This window comes from Arachis ipaensis, chromosome B2 (genome assembly GCF_059453495.1).
Source record: "Arachis ipaensis isolate K30076 ecotype BB chromosome B2, ASM5945349v1, whole genome shotgun sequence".
NCBI lineage: Eukaryota > Viridiplantae > Streptophyta > Magnoliopsida > Fabales > Fabaceae > Arachis > Arachis ipaensis.
In genome coordinates, this window is record NC_142437.1 from 124,694,694 (window position 1) to 124,712,942 (window position 18,249).

At 28.5% G+C, this 18,249-nt stretch overlaps 2 protein-coding genes across 2 annotated transcripts; both read left to right on the plus strand.

Moving 5' to 3' along the window:
• Positions 1 to 134: 134 nt before the first annotated feature.
• LOC107628626 (protein RGF1 INDUCIBLE TRANSCRIPTION FACTOR 1) lies at positions 135 to 2,223 on the plus strand. The gene is made up of 4 exons (XM_016331258.3): positions 135 to 289; positions 423 to 623; positions 750 to 965; positions 1,727 to 2,223. The coding sequence occupies exons 1-4, from the start codon at positions 287 to 289 to the stop codon at positions 1,958 to 1,960; spliced, it is 654 nt and encodes a 217-aa protein (XP_016186744.1). The 5' UTR covers positions 135 to 286; the 3' UTR covers positions 1,961 to 2,223.
• A 3,213-nt stretch (positions 2,224 to 5,436) lies between these two features.
• On the plus strand, positions 5,437 to 7,596 carry NCS1 (permease, cytosine/purines, uracil, thiamine, allantoin family protein). Its single transcript, XM_016329322.2, has 2 exons — positions 5,437 to 5,936; positions 6,038 to 7,596. The coding sequence occupies exons 1-2, from the start codon at positions 5,546 to 5,548 to the stop codon at positions 7,348 to 7,350; spliced, it is 1,704 nt and encodes a 567-aa protein (XP_016184808.1). The 5' UTR covers positions 5,437 to 5,545; the 3' UTR covers positions 7,351 to 7,596.
• Positions 7,597 to 18,249: the final 10,653 nt, after the last annotated feature.

Below are 18,249 nucleotides of genomic sequence, written 5' to 3' on the forward strand. Positions count from 1 at the left end.
CCCCTCCATCCACATACCACTATTTCATTTCTTTCATTAAATTAATTCATTCATTAATTAACAATTAAATTAATTAATTAATTTAATCACTCCCCACCTTTGTCCCTATAGTCTTAGCTTCTTGTGTATTGTTGAATTCTTAGTTCAACCCCGTTTACTTCTCTCTTTCCTTTCTCTCTCTATTTCTTTCTCTCCCTCTCTCTCTCTATCTTTCTTTCTCATTGGAAATCCCAATATCATTCTTCACTCAACCATTGAAGCACATTGTTATTATTATTACATTATTATGGTATGTATTATGTAATATGTATATAATGTACCATTATATATTTATTTTCTTTTTCAATTCTCATAATAATGATTTAGATTAATTCAATTTTTTTTTTTTCTTTGGTCCCCCAAAATATTTGGGGTCTGAGCAGGACTCAATGTTGGTTCCTCCATGGCTAGAGAGATTGCTACAAACACCATTTTTCAATGTATGTAGGATTCATGGAGATGCAGCTAGGAGTGAGTGTAACATGTTCTGCCTTGACTGCAATAATAATAACAACAACAACAATGGTGATGCTTTTTGCTTCTATTGCCGCTCTTCAAGGCACAAGGATCATCAAGTAATTCAGGTACATATATATAAATAAAAAAAAAAACTATATAATATATACTAATGTAGCATTTATATGCTATGCACATTATAATATTATATATACATTATGAAATTCATTATTGTTGCTGGGTTTTTTATTTAGATAAGAAGATCTTCATACCATGATGTTGTAAGAGTGGTTGAAATTCAGAAAGTGTTGGACATAAGTGGAGTTCAAACATATGTAATCAACAGTGCTAGAGTTCTGTTCTTGAATGAGAGGCCACAACCCAAATCTGGAAAAGGGGTTCCTCACATTTGTGAGATTTGTGGAAGAAGCCTTTTGGACCCTTTTCGTTTCTGTTCTTTGGGATGTAAGGTAATTAATTAATTAATTAATTAAGTTACTATTTTGCTTTTATTTTTATTTTTTTCACTTTAATTTATTTCATATATCATTGTCAAAATGAGCATCATTTCATAACTCAAATCTCCCTCTCATCATATGGGTAATACACCCAACCACCCATACATCATCACCAACCTTTGAAAGCCCATCACCATCATCATTATAATTCCCCTAACTATATTAATCATAGGTATAACTAGCCTATATATACATACATATGTAATAATGTAGGAACAAGTATGTCATTATACCAGTATTTCAGTGATTTTTAACCGTTGATCTTAATTATAATATATATATATATAATATAATTAAGATCAACGGTTAAAAATTACTGATACACCGGTATGACGGTACATTTGAAAATCTTCCAATAATATAATAATAGTTAAAAGCATTGAGATATACTTTTGGGTAAATTAGGTTTTACTTTTTTGAAATCAAGTAAATATCACATAAAATAGTTTCTTAAAAGAGAAGTTAATGTTACATTTTATGAAGTACAAAAAAGTATCCATTGTCATATTACTTCAATTTTTTTTTTCTTTAAAACAAAGTTTACTTTTTAGTTTTTAGGAATAAAAAGAACATTATAATTTTTACCCTTTATTTATATTTTGGGTTAGGTATTGAATAATTGATTGGCACATGGCATGATGCATATATATAATTGGTCCATTTTGATAGGGTTATTAATTGTTATTTTGTTGGGAATGTGATTGAATTACTAGCTTGTGGGAATAAAGAGGAATGGGGATGCAAGCTTTGTTTTGGATGATAAGATCAATGAAGCATTAGCAATGGAGGGAATATCATCAAGAAGATCATCAATGTCTTCAAGGAATCATCATCAAGAAGAAGAAGAATTGGGTGAAGGATCACCACAAAACATTTACACTCCTCCACCTCCTTCAAACACAAGAAGAAGAAAAGGCATTCCTCATAGGGCTCCTTTTGGTTCCTAGTCATTATTCTTCTCCCTTTTTTTTAATCTTCAAAAATTGGTACATAATTCAATATTCAACACCCCATCAATTATTTTTCTTCTTCATGTTAATTATTTGTATATTAAAAGTGAATATTAAGAATAAAAAGCATAAATGCAAAAAACAAAGAATTTGATTATGTTAGATAAGATTAAAGGCATAATACATACATGTCTTTTTCTATATGGTATCCATTGTTAATGTCCACTTTTAATTATTGAAATAACATTGGAGTCTTGATATAATTTTGTGGAATTGTCAAAAGTTAACAATTTTCTAACTCAAAATCTCATTTTATATAGCATTCAAGAACTATTTTTTATAGATATAAGTAATTTTTAGGTATACCAATTTAGAAATTTTATTATAGATAATAATATTACTATTGTTCTTCCCTTCCTTTTGAAACAAACAAACAACCCTTCTTTGGGGAATCTTGTTAGTATAATTTATTTTTTTAGTAAAAGGAAAAAAGAAAAGGGAATAGTAGTAGGTTTGGTTAGAGGGTTTCATTTGTCCACAAATGCAAAAGAAAAGAACATAAAAGGGTATAGGAAAGTTCCTTCCTTTTGATTATGGGTCCCCAAAACAACAAATTATCCCTTGTGAAGAACCAATAATGCAAAATTGTTTAAACATATATCCTTGATAATTTCTAGTGTAGATGTCATTAACAAATTAAAAAGCAAGACTTTGTTTGAGGTGTCCATTTTTTTAGTTTTCAATGGCCCACCATCCACATGGGCCATTTCACATGAATATAACACCACCTTTGAGCATTGTTTTATATCATTCATATGCATTATTGCATTCCATATAATATGTGCATGTAAATGTTAAATAGCTATTGGGACTAATATTTGGGGGACAACTTCAATGAATAGGATGTTTCTTTTATTCTTTTTTAGTTATTTTAAAATTCAAGTTATATTATGGGCATTATATTATTCCCTTGTTTCTTAAGTAAATCTTTCCCCTAAAAAAAAAAGTAAAATTTGTGTCTACATATATTGTAATTATTTTTTTTATTTGTGATCAAATTACATATACTAGTATTCAGAACTTCAACGCTTCCGTCAAAAGTCAAAACTTTCTTTGCTTAGGGCTCGTGTTTGAGAAGCTTTAAGAATAATTTTTTTGAGCTTTTGATTTATGAAAAGTAGTAGTATTAATGTTTGAAGTAATTTTTAAAACCAAATTGCGACTTTCTAAGAAGTTATTTAGGAGCTTATAGAGAAGTTTTAAAAAATGATTTCTCTCATAATACTACTACTTTTTATCATATTTTTATAAAATAAGTACTTTTAGAACTAAAAATTCAAATATAAAATAACTTATAAGTTATTTTCTTAAAAGAAGCTTATTTATAAACTACTTTTAATATAATTATTTATTGTTTAAGTTATTTTCTAAAAAAGGAGCTTATTTATAAACTACTTTCATTAATTTCTTTTATTCCGGTGCTTTTTTAGTCAAAGAGAAGAGAATTTGAAAATGAGGAGAGTAACACACAAAAAAAATATGAAGGATTAATTACCTTTTACGAAATGTTATTTTTCTACTTAATTAAAATAAAGTAATAAGCCAATGCAATTAGGTAGAGCAGATATGAATTGATGGCTACTCAAAGTTTTCAATTTTCAAAAAATGTGCTTCATCCACATTTAACCAAGGAGTAGTAGGTACATCCTCTTTAAAAACAAATTTAAAAAAAAAAAAAAAAAGGTAGTTGCATCATGATGCAGCATTTTCTAGTAGCTTTATTTAGATTTACAAATTACATACCACTACTGTCTAATTAGTTAGAATTTGTTGTTATAATTAGGGGTGTTCAAATCCAAACCGATCCAAATTAAACCGCTCATTCAATCTGATTCAAATCGAAAACTGATTAAAACTGCACTAATTCGGATTTGATTGGATTCAATTTTTTGTAAACCGCTGGATTTGATCGGATTTTGGATCTACTTTTCATAACCGATCCAATCCAATCCAAACCGCACAATGTGCTATAATATTATTATTTTATTATTATATTTACAATTATACTTATAACATGTTCAATTTGTTATATATTTTTCTATTATTCATGTATTATTATTATTTAATAAATATTTTATGTTAAAAATGTTATTTATTTATTTATTTTAACTAACCTATAATTTTATTTCTATTGTTATGTTATCGTTAGTTTTTTAAGATATTGTTAAGACTTGTTATGTCATTGTTGATTATTTAAAATTTGATGTTGAGACTTGTTACATGTATTTAATTTTTTTATTTAAAAAATCGCAAATCCAAACCGATTCAAACCGCTTGTAATCGGATCGGATCGGATTTCCAAAAAAAAAATCATCTAATCCAAATCGCACCGCACATAAATTAAGCGTTCGAATCGGATGTTTTCCCTTAAAACCGAATTAAACTATACCGGGAACACCCTAGTTATAATTTATTCTTTTCGTTTATATATATATAAATAATATTTGGATAACTACCGAAAGCAATAATTGTTTATGCAGGATACTTTTAACCATTCTGTTTCTTTATATATAGTTTTAGTGTTTTACAACCAATATATTCACACAAAAAATAGTTATTAAATTAATTATTTGTATAAAATATATATTAAAAATAAATAAATTAATACATATATTTATACATAAATATATAATAATTGATTTAATAGTAATTTTTTTGTACACATGGTATTTTTTAGAGTTTTATTAGTACTCAACCTAAAGAGAGTAGGGAAAAATAATTCAAGTTGCATTACAATTTAAACTAGAGTACAAAATTTTCACCAAGAATAAGAAAAGACTGGGATTATATCGAAACTAATTGATAGTCAAGTTACTATATATGTAGTGAATTATAAAATTCAAAAAAACATCATCACCACAAAAATTAATTATTGATTTATTATAATGAAAGAGTTTAATGCCATATAAAAAAATTTCAAATATATTAATTTTATGGACTTTGCTAGGCAGACAATGATTTTTGTGAACAATGGACTCTAAAATTGGCCCAATAAAGTAAAAACGATCCACCTAAATTTTAATATTAGGATAACCATCCGCACACCTAGTAAATTGAACATCCGATATATCCATTATTCACATTGTTTAGTATTTTCATTGTTTACCTATAATTTTCCTAATTTTATTATCTTCTTTTACCAACATATTACTACAAGTAACATTTATCATCAGCTAAGTATATATATATTTCTTTTTGTCACAAGTAATTTCTTTTTAGGAAACAGAGGACGGATGATTTTTTTTCCCCTACAAAATTTAAATAAAAAATCACAAAAAATAAAATAAAACTTTGACAAGAAAGATGCAAAATATATATTAAAATAATATATTTTAATTTTACATAGTTGTATTTTATATTATCTATATATAATCTATAATCTATATTAATCTATAGAGTGACGTTACCAAATATCCACCACTCATTCATAATCTCTATCACTATCACACACCCCATTTCATTGCATTGCATTGCATTAATCAGTTACAACAACTAGATAGTACTACTTAGATATTTACAACCATGAACATGTTATCAGGATCTAAATTCCATGTTCCTCATTATTCCAATCCAAAAATTCCAAGCTCTTCTTTCTCACTAGTTTTGAACAACAAGGCCTTTCATCAATTTCATGCTACCCCATCATCTTATTATAAGTTCAAGTACTTGTCAATGAAATGCTCCAATTCTTCTATCTCAATACCATCATCATCATCATCATCAAATGATGATGGTTCAGAATTGTTTGAGCCTGATCCATCTCTCACCAATGAAGATCTCAAGCCAACTTCACCAAGCCAAAGAACACTCACAGGTTTTGAAATGGCAAGCCTTTGGGTTGGTCTTGTTGTTGGTGTCCCTTCATACTACCTTGCTGGTTCCCTTGTTGATCTTGGCATGGCATGGTGGCAAGGTATATATATATATATTGTAGTTGTAATTGCTACTAAACAAAATACTAAATATTAAGTTGAAAAACACTAATTTGGCTATTTGGGCCAAAACATGTTACAGGTATTGGAACAGTTGTTGTGGCAAACATGATTCTATTGGTTCCACTTGTTCTAACTGGCCACCCTGGCACACTTTATGGCATATCATTCCCAGTTCTTGCAAGATCCTCATTTGGAATCAATGGTGCTCACATTCCAACACTCTTAAGAGCTTTAATTGGTTGTGGTTGGTATGGAATTGAATCATGGATTGGTGGTGAAGCAATCTTCCTTCTCTTGCCACAATCATTGAAAAACAATTCATCACTCTCAAACTACCTACCTTGGCTTGGAACTTCCCCACTTGAATTCTTCTGCTTTTTGGGCTTTTGGGTGGCCCAATTGGGTTTTGTTTGGAGAGGAATTGATGGAATTAGAATTCTTGAGAAGTACTCAGCACCAATACTAATTCTTCTTACAACATGTTTACTTGTTTGGTCTTATGTTAATGCTGGTGGATTTGGTCACATGTTGTCTTTGTCTTCTAGGCTTACAAGTTCACAATTTTGGTCTGTTTTTTTCCCTTCAATCACTGCTAATATAAGCTTTTGGGCCACAGTTGCAATTAACATACCTGATTTCACTAGGTATTCAAAAAGTCAACATGATCAAATCATTGGTCAAATGGGGTTACCAATTTTCATGGGACTATTCACATTTGTTGGTTTAGCTGTTACATCATCTACTAAGGTCATTTTTGGTAGAATAATTTCAAACCCAATTCAGCTTCTTGGTCAAATTGGAGGATTAACAACTTGTTTTCTTGCAATCTTTGGTATAAGCCTAGCAACCATAACTACCAACATTGCTGCTAATGTTGTTGCACCTGCTAATGCACTTGTTAATCTTAGTCCTAAGATTTTCACATTTAGAAGAGGTGCAATTTTAACAGCACTACTTGGCATTGCATTTCAACCATGGAGGCTTTTGAGATCAAGTGAGAGTTTTGTTTACACTTGGCTAGTTGGTTATTCTGCAATTATGGGTCCAATTGGAGGAGTTGTTCTAGCAGATTACTATCTTATAAAGAGGACACATTTGAGTGTTAATGATTTGTATTCAAGGAGTGTTTATGGTGCATATTATTATTATAAGGGGTTTAATGTGGCTGCAATTTTGGCTCTACTTCTTGGGATTTTGCCTGTGCTTCCTGGTTTCTTGTGGAAAGTTGGAATTGCAAGTTCTGTTCCTAATGTTTTTGTTGTGATTTACAACAATGCTTGGTTTATTAGCTTCTTTTTTGCAGGATTCTTACATTGGATGTTGTCAAGTTTCAGAAGTAAACCGGATAAATATGATGTCGGAGGAGAATCTCTTTTGTCATCGTTAAAGTAAATAATTCTTTTTTTTAGGTGGCCGGTATTCAAATCTTATCAGCAGAAATTTGACTTATCTGAATAGTATAATTATGCATGTTTCTCTTAGGACATAATTTTTCTTCAATGTTTGTATATACATATAGCACATTGGTAGTTAAAAATGTTCAGAACAATTTTCTTTTAAGTGAAAGAGATTTCATATTGTTTATGATTGATTATGTAATATGACATTAATCAATTATGCAGAGAGCTTATGTTACTATCTAGATGCCATGCCATCAACTTAGATAATAAAGAACTTGTTGGGTTTTGTTTTGGAAATTTTTGGGTCTTGGGTTTTGTTTTGGATTAAGTTCTTTTTTTATACATATTGGGCTACGCTTTCATCTCTCATTTTTGGATTTGTTTGCAATATTTGGGCCTAGGCCCAGTTTTTATTTTGTAAAAGAGGCCATTTTCTCTTATCGAAAATAAATGAGAGCTATTACCTAAAAAAATAAAATAAAAGAGAGCAATTTTGAATTTTCTATCTTCATAATTTTTTTTTGGTGACTTCTATCTTCTTTTTTTTTTTTTTTTACCAAAGATAAGAGATTGAACCCGCAACCTCTTAATATTTGTTTAAGGAATATATATATATATATATATATATATATATATATATATACGCGCAGTAACATTACAAAGACAGTTATTTAAAATTATTCTATTTAATTTAATATTTATAATTTGTCATAATATTTATAATTATATAATTATTTTATCTAATTATTTTAACAGTAATTAATGAATACAAAATAAATTAATTTTGAATTTTTTTACTATATCTATTATCTTTTAAATATTTATTATATCAATTTTCATACTATTTAGGTTTGTAATAAATGCTCTTTGGAACAAAAAGATTAAATTTATCACTTTTATATAGGGTTGGAAATTAGCTGAGTTGAGTCGAGTTAGGTCAAGTTCGAATTTGACTCACGAAAATTGAGTTTGACTCGCGGCTCAAGTTATTAATCATTGAACCTATTTGTAAAATTTAAATTTGACTCACAAAAAACTCACAAATTAATTCGAGTTCATGAGTTGGCTCAAATAATATTAATATAATGTATAATTTTATATAAAAGCTTATATCTCTATCACTTATCGTTTATGTCCTCTGTCATAATTACATATAAAAAATTATATATATGTATAAAATATGAAATATATATTAATATAAATAGTTATAATATATATATATATATAATTGAGTCAACTCATGAGTCAATAAATTGAGTTTATCTAAATTTAAACTCGTTTTATTTAATATACGAATTCAAATTTAAATTCAAACTTAGCTTACAAGCTCATAAACTTAGCTTATCGACGAATTGTTAACAAATTAAGTTTAAACAGACTCGTAAACTAGTTTAAGTCACTTCCAACTCTTTCACACACTTCTTTTCAAGATTTCATATTTACTTGAATTTATTGCATTATTATATATATTCTTCTTCACCTAAATAAGTAAATAAATAAATAAATAAATAAATAAATAAAAAAGGGAAAAGTTGTTTTTGTTTGCAGTGGATTATTCAACTATGTTTATTATATTAATTAATTAATTAATTTAAAGTACACTCTTCGATCCGATTCTCTGCTTTGATTTTATTTTCTTTTTCAAAGATCGAGGCTTAATGTATACCACAAATCTAAAATAGCATAGATACTTAGAATCTGAATTTAGTTGTTTTATGGAAATTAAAGAATATGCTCATCGACCATTATGTTCTTTTTTATTGAGCTTTTATAGTAATATTGTCAGTAATCACGAACTCATATGCTTGGCTGTGAAGTTAAATGCTTTGTCTTTAGAAAGCAATAAGCTATCTATATAGCTTATGAATTTTGGCCACTTATTAGATACCTAGGTATTCATATAGGTTAGGTTACACACACATAATTAAAATTAAAATAAATAAATAAATAAATAAATTTATACTTATTAAATATTAAAAAGTTTAATATAATTTTATATATTAATAAATATTTAAATTTATTATTATATTTATATCTAATATTGTCTGATATTTTTTAAATTTTTAAATTATTTTATTAAATATAATTATTGTTATTTATATTTTTTATTAAAAATTATTTTTAATTTAATTTATTAAAAGGGTAAAGTATTAAATTGGTCTCCTACGTTTGGGCGTAATTCTGTTTTGGTCCTTAAGATTTAAAGTGTTTTATTTAAATAAAAAAAAATTCATTTAACTTTAATGTAGTCCCATTGTGAGATCAAAGTTAAATATAATTATTGTTATTTATATTTTTTACTGAAAATTAATTTTAATTTAATTTATTAAAAATATATAAATATTATATTTTTAAAAAGTTATCATTCAAAGTCAAATTTAATAAGCTATTTTCATAGAGTAAAAAGTTTATCAAATTAACTGTACTGTGAATGATCTTCACCGATGTTTTCTTTAAATTGCCACTATATCTTTCGATTTAAGAGTAGTTTGACAACTTATAGACAGAACAATAATATAGATGCGATTTTGCGACGGTTTTATGTAGAAATTGCTGCCAAATCAATCTATTTATATGAGATATTGAGATTTAAGGTTTGGATATTTTTAATTTGTAAGAGGGTTTTGTGAAAAAAGAATATAAAAATCAAAATAGGTAGATATGAAACCCTAATTATATCCTTTAAATTTCATTGTCACTATTTGTTGATTCCTAGCTAGCAACTTATTTCTGGTCAACGCAATTCAAAGACTTTGAACTTTATGTTAGTCTCCACTACGTATGAAATGAAGTTATAAATGTAAGCTAAGTGTATGTCTAATCTTAACATTAATATTCAACTAAATATACAGGAAAATTAAACCGATTACAATTCAAAACTTCAATAAGACATGAATATCTCAATATATGTAAATAACACAACTCCTATATTTTAGAAAAAATGATGGTTAGAGATATAATTATTTATATATATTTTTTTGTTAGTTTAAATTTTTGAAAAAATAATTTAATGATATAGTATTAAAATTTTTATTGACAAAAAATTTAGAGTTTAATTTTTGCTTAATTTCAAAAGATAAAAATAATATAAAACAAATAAAAAGAAAAATAAAACATATAAATAAGCCCAGAAAAGATTCTTATTTAAGAGAGTGTGACAGAGATAAAATTATTTATGTGCTCTCACTACGGTAGAAGCGGAGAGTAGCGGTGGATGAGTAGTGGCCGCTTCTATAAACGCCACAGACTGAGAAGATCGAGGCAGAGTTGAGCGGTGGTCTGGTAGAAGCCGCAAAACAATCCTGGATTGCGGCTGGACAGTGAAAAACACTGTCAAATCTGCATACATATCTTCGCGCTTCTTTGTATAACCCTACTTATTTGGCGCGAAGAAGAGAGGGAGCAGGGGCGTGAAACAACCCACCTTCCCTGTGCCGCAAAATCTCCGGCGACCGCTGCAAGAAACACCGCTAGGTGACGTTCTTATCTTAAATCATCTTTCAATTCCCCTTCTTATATTCTAACCACTAATTGATTTCCCCCAATTTTGAAGAAACCCGCGAGTTGAGTTTCGTAGCGCGCCAAACACTGCCTGTGCTCCTCTACTGTGGGCCATTGTTGTCGATCCGTCCCCAGTTCCTGAAACCCTACCCCTTCAAACACAGTGTGCGAAATCCGTCTCCTCAGCTCCACCCTGCGTCTCTTTGTGGGTTTTCGAGTCGCAGAGCCCCCATCCGTGCTTCTCTCACCCGCATCGCAGTTTCCTATAACCTCAATCGTGCGCGACACCATTACACCCTCCTTCACCGTGAGCCAGTCCGAGCTATCGTAGCCTCTCCCCTGTCACTGGTTCGTTCTTCCACACTCATCTTTCCTTCTTGTTTTAATTCTTGGTTCAAGGATTCTGAAAAGGAATTTGTCTATATTTTCTATTAATTAGGGTTAATTGCTGCTGTTTAGATAGTCTGAATTGGTTAGATAAATATATTTAGTTTCCAATTAATCTGAATTCTCTGGGTTAGATGCTTTGCTTTGCAATTTTATCTGCTCTGATATTAACTTGATAGATAACTTATGTACACTGTAACCTTGTGAAAATTTTGCTGTTTGATTTATTCTTGTCTCACAATCTAATTCTAAATCAGCTACAAATGTATCTACGAACTGGCATTTTGTTATTGACTTTTCCAAGTTACAAGTGAACGTTGGTATATGATAATTGATATTTTTCACCATATTTATAATTGATATTTCACAGTGCAATCCTAAATTTGGTAATACTAGAAAGATAATAAGACAATAATTTAAAGTTATCTTATTTAATTTAATATCTATAATTTTATACATGTAATGTTCATAATTACACATTTATATCTAATATGATTCAATTATTTAAGTAGTAATTAACGAATACAAAATAATAATAATAATTAAAAAATACAAAATAAATAAAAAAAACTTTGGATGATTTGTAATGATTTCTTAGAGATAATAGTCAATTTGATCCCTGAACTTGTACATAAGTTTTAATTTAGTCACTAAAATTTCAATTGCTTCTATTTAGTTCATAAATTTTGCGAACATGACTCATGTTAGTCCTTGAACCAATTTTCGAAGTACAAATGTTAATAAAATATTGACGTGGACAGTTGGATGCTATGCTAGACGCTATAAAATAACGTTGTTTTGATTTTGGTACTCAAATAGCTTAAAAATATAATAAGTGATATTTATTGAAAATTTTTCTCAGAAGGCAAATGATACGGCGATTTTTTGGCTAGCTATTTGAACACCAAAATTAAAACTGCATCATTTTACAAGTTTTATCGTGACATTTGACTCTCAATATCAGGGCTCTATTAACATTTTAATACTGAAAATTGTCCAAGGACCAATGTAAAACAGTAAAACACATTTGCAAGTTTTGAGATTAAAAAGAGGCAATTAAAACTTTTAAAACTAAATTAAGACGTGCAAATTTTTTGACCAAATTAAATATTAACTTCATTTGCTATTCTTTCATAAATATTTTTGTACAGCAATACTAAAGAGACAATAATTCAAGTTACTTTATTTAACTTAATATTCATAATTTTATATTTATAATATTTATAATTATACAGTTATTACATCTAATATTACTCAATTATTTTAACAATAAATAAATAATACAAAATAAGATAAATTATAATTAAATAATATAAAATAATTAATTTTAAGCCGTTTTAAAATTTAATAAACTAATTTTTATTCTCTTTCAAACATTCTTATTTCTCTGCAAACTAAAAAAACTCTCACCAAAACTCAAAAGGTCTTAATAAGGCGATGGTATTAATGAAGAAATTAAATTAATAATAGATAAATAAAATGAGATGAATAAGCTACTACCTGTAGTTTTAATTATTCACATACAATATATTATAAGGTGATGTGGGCCAAACCCTAATTCAACAACACCATGCAAAGAATCAGGGACATAGGACAACCAATAAACCTACATTTATAGTTAATTAATCATATTGATTTTACACTAATTAAATATTTTTAGGGACCAATATTTATATGACCCTTGACCAAACCTGGAACTTAATTGTGACCAATTAGCATCCCCCAATCCTAATAAGCAGTACTTAGTTATACACACTCCAAGATATAATTAACCTTTGTTTATAGTGATACTTAAAATAATCTTACCTTAATTAATTAGTATTAGCTTAGATTAGTGCTCTCTCTCTCTCTAAACTCACACACTTCACACGTGCACCATGCATCTTCATTATTATTATTATTATTATTATTATTATTATTATTAGATAAAGTTTTATTTATATTGTATTTAATTTTTAATTTTCTTTAATTTGTTTAAAATTACTGAACTCAAATTATGAATTAATTATAAATTAATTATCCCCTATCAATAATAATAATAATAATTAATTATCCCCTGGTATCATGCACCTATACATAAGAGAGGGGTTTCAGCAGCAAATTATAAATTAATTATAAATAATTATCCCCTATCAATAATAATAATAATAATAATTTACTTAATTAATTATAATTCATGATCACCTACTACTTAGCTTCAGCATGACTTCATTATTTGTGGCTTCAGCTTATTAATTAATATTATAATTGGTTGACGCGCATATTCACCTTATTATTATTATTATATATGATATATTGTTGTTGTTAATAAATTAAATTAACAAGTGCTACAAATATATAAGTACAAGTGCATAAGTTCATGAATTAATAGTCAACAGCTGTAATGCATGGATAAGCTTAGCTATGCATGCATTTTCAACCAAACTCTTTGTAGTTTTCTCTTTTCTTAATTTAGATGGATCCAAGAAATGTTTTGGTCGGAATAAATTTTAGTTTTTAGTAGCTAGCTTCATACATATATATTATTAATATTTATCATATGAAAATTATAGTACATACATATAGAAAAGACTGATCAACAGAAATTGAAGAATTAATTAAAAAAAATTATTACAAAATACAACAAAAATTATAAACCCAATAGAATAAAGCCAGCAATAATGTTCCATTTTATAGGTTTTATTAATATCCAAATTTTTTGTCTAATAATATTATTGAGAAAAAAAATGAGTATTGACTACAATACCATTTTCTCTAATTAGAAATTGAGTGAGTCTGATCTAATTTAGACTAAAAACTAATTTAAAAAATAATTATTATTTTACACTTATAAAGATTATAAGACCTTTAATTTTAAGCAATGTAAGAATTGATGTCTCTCTAAATAAAAAAAAAAAAAAAGGAAAAGTTGTTATTTTTGTTAGATATGTGACTTGCTTTATAAGTTAACTTTTCTGCTTTCTATTGTTAGCTTTCCAAAACTTTTATTATTAATTACTTGTTCGCTATAACTGTATTTTCTCCTTTTTAAAATTATTAATATTGTCTTTTTTACTATTTCTAATCTATTAAAAAGTTAGTGTACTTAAACAAAAGAATATACAAAAGATGGAGTAAACTATATATAAAATTTATATATAAAAAAATAGAATGCTAATGAATTTATCTAGAAATAATGAATGAAATTAATTTGTGTACTTACAAAAGATGAATAAAGTATTATTTATATTTGACGTGTACCCAACAAACTCGGGAATTATCCCATTATCATAACTGACCTAATAATCCGGATTTAAACGGTACAAACTACAATTCTGTGCAAGTCAAAGATACCAACAACGGCACTCACCAGAAATATCGGACCAAAACTAGCACACCATTCGCTTATAAAGCCAGACCAAATAGTCCATGAATACACAGGTTACAGAGCTCACTCTAATTTATTACTTTCACTTCTTATCACCCACATACTTACTTGAGCGTCGGAGTGCTTTTTGCAAGTGTTCCCGTCGTCGTGTTTTATTGCGCCGAGGTTAATCTCAAAGGCAACCTCCCGGACGACGTATAACTCTGTCAATAGCCAAGCAGCCTCGTTGAGAGACGAACACCTCGGCCTAACTAGAACAGAACAATACTATTAAAATTTAAAATATTAATAAATATATTTATAAATAAAATATTGTTTAGATACTTTTATTATATAAAAATTATCTTTCGTAAATACTATATCATTTTGTTTATTTATAAACAAATTCATTAGCATTTTAAATTGGTAAAATTGGTAAATTTCCACCGACATTAATTCACAGAAAATATAAAGCATGGTAGCACCCTATAAACTGTGAAGCACACTTATAACTTGACCACTTAGCCAATGCAATTGGCTTAATTAGGTAATGAAAAGACAACTAATTAATATATAAGAAATTATATACTATATTAATTATTTGACAAGTACAAGTCCATTTGCACAAGTGCGAAAAATGCAAAACCGGGACATAGTTTTTGTCTCATAAGGAACTGTTGAAAAATAATATTTTTTAATTTGTACCTATTAGTTTATTCTTGTTGAGTCATTTAGAGCCGTAGAAAATTAAAATCAGAAAGATCCCAGAAATTCAGAAAATTTTTGTTTTTAAATTTTTATATTTTTTTTCTAAATGATAAATGCAATTATGGTATAGTCCTTTTTTATGAATGTTGATGAGCAGCTTTAGGCAATTATGGGTAATCATATGACTATGAAACAATTAGTAATGGTTGTCGTGTCTTAATGTGGACATAAATAATTTGCAAGTTGCAAATACTAATAGCTTAGTAGTTACTAGCTATATGAACATGTCAGCCAAAACCAGTACATAGATTTTTATTTGTATAGTTGTATATAGTAGATAGAATGAACCTCTTTATATATATGTCTATGATGGTTTTCACCAAATCAAGTTGCTTGATGGGGATGGAAGTTGTGTGTATAAGCTCCGTGCAATGAATCCTTTGCAAATAGCCAAATACTATGAGTAATTTTGAGCAATTAATAATTATTGTATATGCAATGTAATATATATGTCCACTTATAATGATATATATATGTGTGTGTCTGTGTGTGTGAACATCAAATTGAACATCAAATTGGTCAATGTATTTCATACGCATTTCTATTAATTCCTTTAATTATATATATTTTGAGCTAGAATAATTCTTTTGAAGTTTAACCAGGGAATTAATTTTTTTAGTTAATATTAGTTAATTTCTTAAAATTATATTTTTATTTTAAATTATAAATTATAAATCTTTTAAAAAATAGAGTTAAAAATAATTTTTAGCTTTTTTGGCGACTCTGAGCCACAACCATTTGACTACGAATTTTCTTTATTTGTTCAGTGGTTTCACTTATCATCATTTAGGCCCTAACAAGCTCTTTTCTCCTGTTTCATACTAACATAATGAAGATTGGCATTTCCTTCCGTACAAAGTTTCATATGGAGCCATTCCAATGCTCGCATAATAGCTGCGCTGTTGTTGTAAGCAATCTTCATCAGAGGCATATATCGATTCCAGCTTACCGGCTGGTCCAAAACACAAGCCCTTAGCATATTGGTCATCCGTCTGAGGATGATATGCAGTACTTAGGCTTAATTGAGTGTCAAAAACTCGCTGAAAAGCTCTCCAGAACTGTGAGGTGAAGCATTTTACACAATCGTGCAATCATATCCGTTGATCATTTACGCAGTCAATGTAAAAAGTAGTTATTTTTATTGATATGACGTTATGTAATTAGATGCACGTGTAAAACTACTTTATATTGACAGTGTATCAAAATTAATATATATATATGATGATAAATAATTAGTCAAAATTTTAATAAAATATTTTTATTTTTTTAATAAGAGACCTAAAGCCTCTCTAAAATCTCTATTGATATCGTATTGGATGAATTAATTTCTTATATGCCAATTTGGGTTTTGTCAAAAGAGTTTTTTTTTTTTTTTTTTTTTTTTTTTAAAGAACTAATTACACTTGTTACTATATCAACAAAGTAGTTTTGACATTATATAAGATAATAGTTGACCAAAATTTTTTTTCCGAATAGAAAAGTTGCTAATTGCGTGTTATAAATAGCATTTGACTCTCCATTCATGGCTTTATAATATATTAATATGTATTTGATTAAATTTGTATATTTAAGCAACTTGGTGGTACGTTGTATCAATGTTCAAATGTTAATTATGAAAAGCCCAATCCTCTCTTGTGCAATAGTCATAATTATTTACATTAATTAATCATCAATCCGAATGAAAAGGGCCAACTACATAATCTAAAATTGCTGAGCTGTTGCTACTCTTATCTTTTATGACATCACATAAACATACACATTTCACGTGGAACTACATTTTTCTCCTACTATCCTTTTTAACTAATTAATTCTATGATGAATATTACTTCAATCGATTTGATAGATGTTCATTGCGTGATTAATAATTAATATGCTTTCTAAGATGAGTTAGGTCCTAGTAATTCGTCCTAGAATTAGATTGGTGTTGTCTTAAGGCCTGGGCTAACATATTGGGTCTAGGTTGGGTCAATATGCTTCTTGAATTCTTATTTGTTGGGTTTATGCAGGAATAATTTGTAAAGTTAAAAAAAGAGTGAACACTCAACTCGATTTCTGTCTTTTTTTATGAAAGACCTCTTCCGTGAGACGTTGTGGTCATTCCGTTATCTTTTTTTATTAAAACAGATGAAACTGTCTTACGTGTCAGTTAACGTTGATGATGTGAAAGTTAACACTCTGTTAAGTTTCACGTCGGCCATTAAAAAATGGATCGGAGTCGATCTGTCCCACGTTAAAAGTTAAAAACGACGTCATTTTTTTGTCTTCATTGAAACAAAATAGTTTGAAAGTGATTCCACGCAACTAATCTCTCACTCTTCTCCCAACCCAAATACAAACCCTAGAAGATCATGATTGATAGTGAAGAGCATTGTTCGTCATCAAATTTCCAGACATGCCTTGTAGACATGCAGTAGCAGCAATGTACAAAATTGGTGTGAAACCTGAAGACTTTGTTCACACATGGCTAACAATGAATGCAACCAGAGCTACTTACGCCCACACAATGAAGCCAGTAAATAGTGAGAAGTACTAGAAGCCCACTGATGCACCAAAGCCATTGCCTCCACTAATTAAAAGACCAGCACATCGACCAAAGCTAAAGAGAAGAATTGATCCAACAGAAACTGAGATGAACCCAAACAAGGCAAAGAAAACATTCGAAGTCAATTGCAATAGATGTATAGCCAGAAAGGTCACTATTACAAAACATGCACCAATCCTCCAACTAATCCAAACTGAAAACCAATGACAAAAAAGAGAGAATGGCAAATGGAGTGAAGAAGAAAGTTGAAACGATTGGGTTGATGTCTCTGAAAACACCACCAATGTACAAGTACATTGTCCTGGAGTTATATAGGGATCGATTTGTCTTTAGCATTAAGTGGTCAG

Excerpts from the sequence above, each read along its gene's own strand:
- LOC107628626 (XM_016331258.3), top strand. Across the intron at positions 624-749 it reads AGGATCATCAAGTAATTCAG|ATAAGAAGATCTTCATACCA; the intron begins GTACATATATAT and ends TTTTTTATTTAG. Across the intron at positions 966-1,726 it reads TCTGTTCTTTGGGATGTAAG|CTTGTGGGAATAAAGAGGAA; the intron begins GTAATTAATTAA and ends TTGAATTACTAG.
- NCS1 (XM_016329322.2), top strand. The coding sequence starts at position 5,546 with ATGAACATGTTATCAGGATCTAAATTCCATGTTCCTCATTATTCCAAT. Across the intron at positions 5,937-6,037 it reads TGGCATGGCATGGTGGCAAG|GTATTGGAACAGTTGTTGTG; the intron begins GTATATATATAT and ends AACATGTTACAG.